This window comes from Apis dorsata, unplaced genomic scaffold (genome assembly GCF_000469605.1).
Source record: "Apis dorsata unplaced genomic scaffold, Apis dorsata 1.3 scaffold_220, whole genome shotgun sequence".
NCBI classification, from domain to species: domain Eukaryota; kingdom Metazoa; phylum Arthropoda; class Insecta; order Hymenoptera; family Apidae; genus Apis; species Apis dorsata.
Window position 1 is genome coordinate 952,868 of NW_006263502.1, and position 11,454 is coordinate 964,321.

The following is an 11,454-nucleotide window of genomic DNA, read 5'->3' on the forward strand; positions in this document are numbered from 1 at the left end:
CCTTTCTGTTCTCGAACCAACGCTACTCGCGCCCATCCCTACTCGAAGGGGCGGAGGAAGATTCCTCTCGATCGGCTATTTTCGCTACAGGATAATACATCACACGTGGCCCCCGCGTCATCGTGTTACATCGTAAAACACAGGGCACCGCGTCCACCGGCGGATCGTTAATATTTGATTTTACTGGGTTGACCGGGTACAAGCGTGCGGACTGACTACGGGGGAGAAAGAGTGGCGGCTCGTCTGGAGGCGAGCCAGCTCGATAAATTCCGTGTGTTTCTCGGGGACGGTGTACAACGTATCCGGCCGCGTCTTCGTCCTCCCGATGGGTGACAGGTGAAAGGGATCCGCAAACGTTACCCCAGGCCAATAAAATCTGAATGTTATGATAGCGGGAGAGGAGGGGGGGGGGGGGGGCGATTTTCCTAGCCTATCGAGAGAAATAGGCTGCTTTATGAAAGTCTCGCTTCCTGTGTATAGGCGGAGGAGGCGAATCGCGGATGATTGTGGGTGTGATAGATCGAGTTGGTGGCTGGGAAGGGGGATTGTGGTTGTGGTTGATCCAAGAATGGTGAATGGAGGATCACGGTCTGTGGAAGACGACTAGTTGTCTGGGATGATGAAGCGGGTATGGCGGGTGTGTATATCCTCGAATAAGGTAAGGTTTCGTGTACGGGTATTTGTGAGAAAGGTTTCGAGTGGGTTCGAAGTATTGTAGTAGAATTGCATTTGAGTACTTTAATTCTGAATAAGGCGGAGAAATGAAAATGTTTTTCAAATGCTAGGTGTAAGAAATTTGAGTATAATAAGCGACAAAGAAATGTATTTTGCGTTAAAATGTTTGCGTGGATCGAGTACTTTGTACTTTAATTCTGAATAAGGCGAAGAAATGAAAATGTTTTTCAAATGCTAGGTGTAAGAAATTTGAGTATAATAAGCGACGTAGTCAAAGAAATGTATTTTCCGTTTAAAATGTTTGCGTGGATCAAAAAGAGATCCAGGAAATTAGCTAACGATATCTCGTTAATTTTTTTTTTTATTTAAAACACGTTTGGCTTAGAATTTAAATATTCAATGATGGAATATTTTCTTATTCGTTACTTTCGCATGATTCCCAAAAAAGTTTCCATTCACAATAAAAAATAATTATTTCAACATGCAGTCGTTATTTTAAGCAATTATAGTTCTTTATATATATTTTTACAATACAAAAAGATACGTGTTATGATTCATATTGATCTTTAATGAATCAAAACGTTCACTCGACGAACGTTTAGTTCTCTAATCGTACAATCGCGCACGCGATTAATCTCAATGCGACTGGTCACACGACTATTCAAATCGAATGAGCTTAGATCTCCGAGTGGCCGATAACGAAATTATTCAGATCCAAGAAGAAATCGGATAATTATTCAAAACTGGAGTCAGGGTTTGCCACATTGGAGGTCCGAGATCGCCAGAAACGGAATAATTATATAATTATTTGCAAATACGATCGATCGATTTAATCATTTCAATCTCAATTGAACAACTGTCAATTGAATTGCTTAGATTATCTATGTAGCTGTGAATCGATGCAGCTGTAGTATCCTCGATCGATCTTTGCTGCAAATATTTGTATCGAGAACAAATCCATTTCGCAATCGTCCAATTAATCATTCGACACATTGTGATAAGAGTGATGGAACGGAAGTGTTAGAGTGTTGGAGAGTTATTGTGATAATCGTTCCAGGACGATAAATCAATTTTATTGATTGAATTATAGTTGTTATCAGCAACATCTTGAAAATATTGAAGGATTTGTTGAACAATCTTGATCTTGATCTTGAGAATTCTATAGATTCTATATTTTTAAAATCAATCTACAAGATTGATAATATTTTAAAAAAACGAATGCTTAATTTTTAGAATTAGATATTCACAATAATAACAAATTCTATTGAAAAATGATATTCACGAGAAAACATGTGCCTCAACAATACACACAATTTAAAATAAAAACTTTGACACGAATCTCGCAAAAAGTATAATAAAATTTCATACTTTCGATCGTCACGTTAAAATTATCCACCCCCTAGCTTAATTTAACATTTGCGGAACTAACCGAAAACCTAACTGTGCAAAAGACAAATATTTTGTTTATCGTAAAAAAACAGAGAGAAGGAAAGAGAGGAAAAAAAAAAAAAACACTCGACTACCACTCATGACTTCCATGGATGGAGGGTGGAAACGGAAGTACACTAGCGAGGCACTAATAATTCATGCGTGAAAAATGTTGTCCGATCCAGATCCAAAAAAAAAAAAAGAAATAAAAAATAAAAAAAAAATAAAACAATCGTTCGATTCGATTTATCCCCAAAGCGACCACCAGTCTCTTTTTTTTTTTTTTTTCCAGTCGCCTCGTGTATAAATTTGTCTCCATTTGCAATGGAACGCGAGACTCGGCTCGCGCGCGTATACGCGGTGGAAAATGGACGACGCGCCTCGCATTCTTTTCGTTCCTCCTGTCACGATTATTCGTGAGTGGCAAGCTGAGCGGGGGAACCCGTCGAATACGTCAAATCGACTTCGAAGCCAGCCCTTTTCCTCGAGCGCGCCCTTCGCGAGCAACCCCCCTCGACGCCTAAACTCAATCAAGAGATTCCATTTGCATTTCGCTGCGCGTACGGTGTTTCGCACCGCGTGGCAAATGGAAGCGAGAAGAAGAACCATGGCTGAGGGGAAAGTTTCGTTCCTCTTCGAAGAAGGCTCCTTATCGGGCTTATATTTGTTCGAGAGCGTTTGAGATGCATCGATGATGCGAGAGCAAGAAAGAAGAAAGGGATTTTGTAGCGCGATTGTTTTCAATTTTTTTTTTAAAAATGGATAAGAATGTTAATTATATTCGTCAGAATTGTGAATCAATCTTCCAGATATATCCTGTTACGTAGCATATCTTTGTAATTCATCAATGAATAGTATCCCTTTTTTCATGAATTGGATAATAGTATTCCTATTCTTCCCCGTATTAATTCTTATCCACTTTTGAGATATACTGTTACCAAACTTAAATGTAAAAAAAATTACTTATACATAGCTTGTATACAATTCTCACGAATATTCAAATTATTCACTTTCAAATTCCAAGCGAGATCGAGCCGAATATTCCCAGTATGCACGAAAGTATGGATCGGAAACGCGGGAAAAAGTGGCACATCCGGTGCGTTCCGCTCATCGCCAGCTGAGAGGAGTCTCAGGAGTAGCGGTTGTCTGCAAACTTTGATTACATCTGCCAACGTTGGTCCGTTTCTAAACCGTGACGACGCAAATATATATATATATATATATATATATATAGACGCGTGCCGACACCTTATTCCTGGACGACGCCGTCGAGTCGTTCAACCCCAACCTCTCTACTATCCCTCTCCTCCTCATTCCTTCTGGACTTCCTTCCAACGGAGACTGTCCCGGCAGATTTACCAGCCACCGGTGTTCCGCCCGATGGAAACCCCATGGAAACGTATTTAAGCGGATGTCCCGACGACGCGAAAAGTAATTTCGTTAGCCAAGAGGGGTGGGGGAGGGCACGTGAGCCGCCTGTCAAAAGTGCGCCTCGTGAACGATGAAAATGCGCCTCCGGGACACGATTGGATTTCCGGCGGACGTCATTGTACCCGGCGAATTGAATCAACTACCTAGGCGAAGGTGTAGCCCATCGAATCGCAAACTCGCGGCCGATAACCGACCCCCTCTCCTCCCCTCTCCTCCCTTCGAAGGCAATTTGCTCCCGTTATTTCGTTCTTCCACTTTTTTATTTTTTTTCCCGCAAGTCTTCTCCTCGATGCTCAGCTATTTTTCTTTTTCGAGTTATTCTTCGTTGCATCAACATCCATCATTCGAGATCCATTCGTGTCGTGATATTCGATATTTTTTTATTGATTTTGAAATTGAGAGATTTTGGTCAGTATTTTTTTTTTTTAATAACCAGATCGTCAGATATCAGAATTCTCTTACGTATTTTAACAAAGATTCTGCCATTCTTTCTTTTCTCGTCTCCTCGAGAATCCCATTCAATCCTGGTTCCCTTGTGTATATATANCGAGCTTCAATTAGCGTCTCACCTTAACTTCTTCGTTAACTTCGACCGGCGAGCAATCGAGCCGCCCGACCCGGAAATTAATTATACCGCGATAAAGCGGCGGGAGGTCCCCCTCTATATCGAGAGAGAATCGCTGGAAGCCATTCCAGGGCCGGTCTCTCTCCCGATCCGATTTAATAACCGAAGGAATCTCGACCGCGATAACGCGGCCGATCGCCATTATCGCCCTCGGCCAAGATGGCCGCGTTGCTTTTAATTGAACGAGACGGACGGGGACCACCGATGGACCATCGGTGCTCGCGTTCCAGGAAGCACAAATCTGTCGAGAGAGGAACGGAACGAATGTCTCTCCTGTGCTAGAGAGTAGGAATATAATGTTGGAATATAATACTGGTTGATGCCAGTGTTTCTCAACCTAATCTGAATCGAAATAATAAGTGACGCTTTTTTAGATGATGATGGCGAGGATCGTATGTTTTAAAATGTAATTTTTAGATCTATGTAATGATCTAAAATGGATCGAAAATGAATTACACAAAATGAAACATATATAAATTTGGAAAATTGAAAAGTGTTGAAGACCAAAGACTATTGATTTTATTTTAAATTTCTTTCGTGTCAAGCAGTTAATTTAAACCAAGATTTTCACTTTTAAATCTAAAAGGTTTGAGAGAAGAAAAAAATTTGATTTTGAATTATTTTATATTTTGTATTTCGATGAAGTATGATGGAGACAATGCAATGGATTCTTAGGAACGATTTCGAGTTTGGGATATTGGGATATTCTTTAACCAGCGAAGAAATAAGGAAAAGTCGATTGTTATTGCATCGTAAATGACGCATTATTGCATCCTCTCGTTCATGGAAGTCAAGTATCAAGTTGAAGTAGCGGTATGAGTTCCGAGAAAGTGTTGGAGAGTATCCTTGGCACGTTTGCCGAGATAGAAAAGCACGTTTTCGATAATCGATATGTCGAGATGTTTTAACCACGATAGAACGAAAGAGTTGCGAAATTATTGAAAGATACTCGTTTTTAATTCACGGGAAATCGTTGGACGTTAAAAGATTGAGAGATTCGTTAATTGTTAAAAATTTACTTAAGAATCTTTTGCGACCCTTTTACGTTTCTTTGCAATTAATTGAATGATATTATATAATAAACATTTCGAATACAAGAATGTAGAAATATAAAATATTACTTGTTACAATAACTGCTCTTTTTAAATTTTTATTTCTTTGAAATTTCTCGTTAGTTAAAACTTCATTTGAAATACTAGATATAGATGTCAATGAAGTTACGAAGATAGAAGAATATTAAATGTGAAAAATGAAAGATATACGGACAGATAGTAATTTCTCAGTTTTACAGACTCTCATAAAACTTGTTTCACCTTTGCCCAAGACATCGACATGGTGTTATTAAAAACCAGGGAGAAAACTAAAGGGAGCTTTCAATGACATTAAAGAACGCGGAGAAAGAGATGAAAGGAGGAAGAAAGGAAGGGTGGAGGAGGAACAGAATAGGGGCAAGCGAAAAAGACGAATATAGGCTTGCATAAAGTATGCAAAGCTTGAACTCGTCTCTATTACATCTCCCATAACAAAATTAAAAAAGTTTCCACAGTATATTAAAGAGAAATATGCGGAGCACGATGTTATTAGGGATTCAATAAACGGATATAAACAGTGTGTTATATAATAATATTCACGTGAAACACTTTTGGGGAATCATTGTTGGCGGAAAGTAAAAACAAAAGTTGATAAAATATCGTTCGAGAGACTTGTTTTTTCAAATTATAAGCAATTTAAATTTCTTGTAATTGCGTATTGAAAAAATTATAACGGTCTATTTAACAAAGATTTTATTTAAATTTTAAGAAAGTTTTAAGAAACGCTCGTTAAGCATTCCCTTTTATTTCCAAGTTAAAGTAAGTTGCTTTTGGTATTCAATTAACAGCCGTTTAAGAAGTAGGGAGGAGAGTTTAATAAGTGGGTAAAACTTCAAAATCATTAGGTATTCTCTCAGAATAAACTTTAAGCGAAGAATTATTAGGAAAATATCGTATGAAATCCGAATCCTTCTTTAATAATGTTAAAATAGTTCCAAAATCTTTTGTTCAAAAACTATCGATATTATAAAATATTATAAAATTTAAATTTAATAATTTTATAAAATTAAATGATATAAAAATTCGATTCTAATAACTCTATCACAATAAAAATCTATTCTTCTATAAAAATATATAATTTATTTTTCGAAACATATAGCAAAGATTCTTCAAAATTCACTCCAATATTTTCTCCAATAAAAGACATCCATTAAAAAATCTCTCTATACTTTCAGAGTCATAACTCTACGATTCATTGATATTATTAATCTCCATACCACCAACGATTTAAATTTAAACTCTTCGCCAAATATTTTTCCATCTAGCTTATTTAAAAAGCTCTAAAAAAAAAAAAAAACAAGAAAAAAAAACAATAAAGTACATATATGTTTTCACTCATTCGACAAAACGCCATCTATGCAAATTAAAAATTCATCGCAGCCCCATTCGTCTATTAATTCCAACCAGTTTCAAGGTCCGTTCTCCTTTCCAGTTACTTCTAAAATTTATAAACCCATCGAAAAAACAAAATTTCAAACTTTCGTCGAAAACGTTTTCCAGCGACAGTGGAGAGAAATAAAAAAAAAAAAAAAAAAAAAAAAAAAAAAAAAGAAAAAGGAACAAAAAAAGCAAAATTCAGTACACCCGGCGAGGAATTTTGCCCGATGCAAACGATTCCACCCGTTTGGAAATTGAAAAGCGGTGGAAACACGGAAAGTTTGCGTTGCCCTTTTCGGGAGCCGATTTTAAACGGCATCGGGCCTCTCTTCACGAGCGAAAAGTCACACGTGGCGTAGGCGGACGTTGAAAACAAGTGTTGATCGATGTCACGTACCGATGCCCCCGCTTCGACAGATTTTTTCGCGCTTCTGTTTACCCACCGTCAACACGCTTTTTTCATTTAACGATTATCAAGAGGATTGCCTATCTCTGTGAACCGCTCTCCATCCACGAAATGCTCCGGGGTTGCATTTTAAATAACTCTCTGTTCTCTGCACGATGTCCAATACTTTTTTTTTTTTATTTCCACTTCTTTTTTTTTTTTTTTTTTTTTTTTTTTTTTCTTTCTTTCTTTTTTGCTTTTTGAAACTCTCTCGTCAAACTGTTCCCTGGTCATTGTCCGATGAGATGTCACGATTACGAACAACGATACACGAAACTATCTGATTTACCTATTCGAAAGATAATTTCGTTTTGAAATATGATTTCAGTTTCGATTTGCTTTATAACTCGTTAATTCATCGAGTTTATTGGTTGCCTTAATTTATTCATTTATTTTTAATTTTATACATAATGTCCTATACCATGATTTTTCTTCTGTGTTAATTGTGAATTTATATTAATCGTTTTAATAATTTTTATTAATTACTTACTTTTTGATTGTTCTTTCACTTCGTTCTTAATTTATTTTTTTTTTTATATAACGAATAATCTAATCATCGATAACTGTAAAAGCTTGTTTCCCTTGTAACCCAAATACCCAATAGCTTACAAGTTTATCGATTCCATCCGAATCGTGATTGAACAAACACGTGGAACGATCTCAGTAATAAATCGGATGTACGAGTGATGCAAATCCAAAAATACAACCAGATTTGTCCAGATTTATCATCGATCGCAAACAATCCTGAAGCCTTCTGGTTTCAAAACAATAAATTATCACCTTCCCTCTACATATATATAAAGAGAGAGAGAGAAAGAGAAATAACATTTTCACCCAGGAATATCCCGACTAACTATTGAAATCTCGGCTCAAAGTGGAATAACAACGTATTGTAATCCGTGCATTTTACGCATGCATTCTCTCCTCACTCTCGTGCATTCATCCATTCCCTCATTCATTATTATACTTCTTAATTATTCCACGACGAATTGCGTGAAAATTATTTATAAATTCAACGCGAATAACAAACTAACGATGGATAGATTAAAAATACAAATTATTATCGAGGGAAGAAAACGGTGGAAAAGAGGGAACGATAAAAAAAAAAAATTCATAAATCATCTCCGATGAAAAATATTATAATAGAAATACGATCGATACGATAATGTACAAAGAATCGAGCGAATTTTAATTAAATTCCGTGGCGGAATTTTGAGGATAAGGAGAAAGAAAATTCCAAAGGGGCAAAAAGATTCGTTCCATCGCGCGGATTATCCATTCCTTCGAATGATTGATATCAAGGCAGAAATATATCAAACGATTCTCCGCTTCCTTTCCTTCCTCGTTCACAACTTCGCCAATTATTCCCGGTAGTAGCGTGACAACGACAACGACAACGACGACGACTACGACGACGACAATATCCAACCTGGTGAGAATAAAAAAAAAGAAAAAACAAAACGAGGAGGGAAAGCAACCGGTTGGACCCGGCAAGAAAGAAAAAATAAAAAAATAAAAGAAAAAAAAGAAGGTTGGCCGCCACGGTGAAATTAAAATCTCACGCAAGGCTTAAAAGAGCCGCTGGAAAAACGGCTCTCCTCCTTCGGTCTCGTTTCGTCGTTGAACCGGCGTGTCTGGGACGCGAAACGAGGAAATAATTTGCGTTTCCACCGTGCACCGTCGTTGTCGTCGACGTTTTCGACGGGAAGACCGGAGGAGAAGAATCGGTGAGAAAGAAAAGTGGGGAGAACGAGAGAGAGAAAGAGAGAGAGAGAGAGAAAGAGAATAAAGGAGGAGCAGAAGAAGAAATAGGAAAAGGCAACGATGGAGACTGTACGAAGAGAATTCCTGTCGAGTAGGCCTGACTCGTTATTCGTTCCTACGTTCTGCCGGTTTTTTGTCAAGTAAAAAAGTTCCACCGGGAAAAGGAACCAATTTAATAAGGCCTTAATAACTTGCCGGGATCGGGGAGGCAGACGGCTGTGTTTGACGGCTCTCTAGAAAAGCGAATTCACGATTTTCGAGTTACCATTTCGTTGGAATAATGATATTTCGTTTCGGCTAGATATCGGGCGGGCTTTAGATCATATAGCTTTTCGTTGGAATTTTCTTAGATTTTGTCGATTATATTATCGAGCAAAGAACAAAGACAAAAAATTACTACGAAATAATTTTATGAAAATTCAATACACAATAGAGATGTTAAAAAATTATTGTATAAATAGTGAGAGGAAATTCGTATAAATTCGAGTTTCCTAACTCATCCTATTTCATTAACAATGTTCGATTTTGGATCAATCTGGATCAAGGAAGAATGGAACAAAATCTGGATTCATGGTCGGATGATCTCGATTTCCACGTTTACCAACAGATCCAGATGGAGGGTCGCTTTGATCCGGCGCGTAAACGCGACACAACGTTTCAAAAAACGTTGCGAAGGGGGAGAGGGGAAAGGGTGGGTTCCGCGATAAAATTTCTACGTAAGTTGCTCTTTGTACCGGCGCCCCCTCCTCCTTCCATACGCAAATATTTGCCCAACGACGGAAAACAGAAATACTTATTCGCGGCAAATAAATACGACGAGCGAACAGAGAAATGGTGGAGTGGGTCGGTTACCTCGGCACAAAGTACGGCGAAAGTTGAAATGGAATTAGTTAAGCGCCACTGTCAACGGTGTTTCTCCTCTCTTGTACTCTTCCAAACAGAAAGAAAGAAAGAAATAAAGAAAGAGAAAAATTAAGAAGATAAAAAAACTAACGGCGGTGTGTACATCGTAGACAGTGACAGGGAAATTTTTATGAGATTTTTTTTTCCTTTTCTTTCTTTTTTTTTTCGTAAAGGAGGGAAAATTAAACATTTTTGCCCGGACGAGTTATTGACTCGTTCCACTCTGCCACCGCGTTGAAATTAATTCGTTCGCTCTTTGTTTCAGGGATCTCCAAGGGAACAATATCTCGGTGATATTCAAGACCGACTTCGAGGACATGGCTACGCTTCACGTTCTGTGAGTAACCGTTTGTCAAATAACGAACCAAGTTGGACGAAAGGGGATAGCTTTAGTCGCGTGTCGCAAATAGAATTGAATGTCGGTGCCCGCTCGCGAGTCTGAAACCCGTTCGAGCGGGTTCTTAACGAAAAGTTCGCGAAATTCTGGTAAATTTGTCCGGAAACGAGACGCGGACGCCATTGTTGACGACTCGCGGAAAGACGAACTTGCGCTCGACGAATTTCTCTCTCTTTGCGTGTCTGTATGTGCGTGTGTATGTGTGTGTATCTGCGCGACTGTGTGTGTGTATGTGTAAAACTCACCTCTCTTGCATGAAGATCGTACTCTTTCGTGGACTGTTTTCAGCTTCGTGACTTCGCCTCCGAAAGACGTAAAGTTTCTTCTTCTTCCGCGTTTCGAGAAGGGAGAAATGAGATTTGGCGCGAGGACGAGGGGGGAACAAAAGTAATTAAGATTAACTGGGTCGAAGTGTGTTTTGTTCGCGCGTTTCGGATAGAATGGAAGAATTATTTAACAGTATAAACTACGGTATATATATGATTTAATCGATTTGATTTAATTGATAAATTTTAATGGTTGAAGCGATAGAAAGTAAGAGAAAATGTGAATTTTGTTAATTTTATCTTCAAGTATGTGTGTTCTGTGTGTATTTTCCAGTTGGCTATCGAATAATCAAATTCACACCATTGAAAGAGGTGCCTTCCAGGATCTAGTTGGTGTCGAGAAGCTGCGCCTTAACAATAATCAAATACGTCACCTACCCGATCTTCTCTTTAGCAACATGATGAATTTAAAGCGTCTGTGAGTATTAAAATTATTTTATATATGTTTTGCATAGAATATTATTATTTAGGGAAACGAAATGGATAAAATAATTATAATTATTTGTCGAAATATTCGTCGAAAGTACATGGCGTTTATTCGTGGAAATATTATAATTTATAAAGTGAGATAATATCCGAAGGAAAAAGAAAAACTTTAATCCTTAAAATTTTTTCCAATATAAGTGTCGAAGAACTGATTTGCGGCGCACGAGATTAAATTACAAACTTTCGACCAAGAATTAAAAAAAGAAATCGTTTCCTATCTCGAACGTAAAAGTTTTAACAAAAAAAGTGAATGTTTCGAATTGAAAAATTATACTTCTCGATATAGCTTCGGTAGGTTTTTAATTCAAAGTTCGATTCAAAGGAATTTAAAATCTGATATGTAAATCTTTATGAATCGAATTTTCGTTTGAAAAATCGTCGAACAATTTTTCTTCCAGTAAAATAAAATTCGCGAAATCCATCTCCACATTTATTTCATTTACCTCTCTCCCCAATAACTTTCAACGAACTGTCGATCAGAATTCAATCGCAAAAAAAAAAAAAAA

The 11,454-nt window shown here is 37.7% G+C and overlaps 1 protein-coding gene across 5 annotated transcripts in view; it reads left to right on the forward strand.

Annotated features, from left to right (window-relative positions):
• LOC102676282 (protein slit) overlaps positions 1-11,454 on the forward strand; it is a 483,130-nt gene that overhangs the window by 443,096 nt on the left and 28,580 nt on the right. For 4 of the 5 annotated variants that reach the window (XM_006615266.1, XM_031510283.1, XM_031510286.1 and 1 more), the window contains exons 2-3: positions 10,005-10,076; positions 10,737-10,880. In XM_006615266.1, the coding sequence (XP_006615329.1) occupies positions 10,005-10,076; positions 10,737-10,880 (216 nt within the window). Of the gene's footprint in view, positions 1-10,002; positions 10,077-10,736; positions 10,881-11,454 lie in introns of all 5 variants that reach the window. The other variant, XM_031510284.1, reaches the window with a different exon arrangement.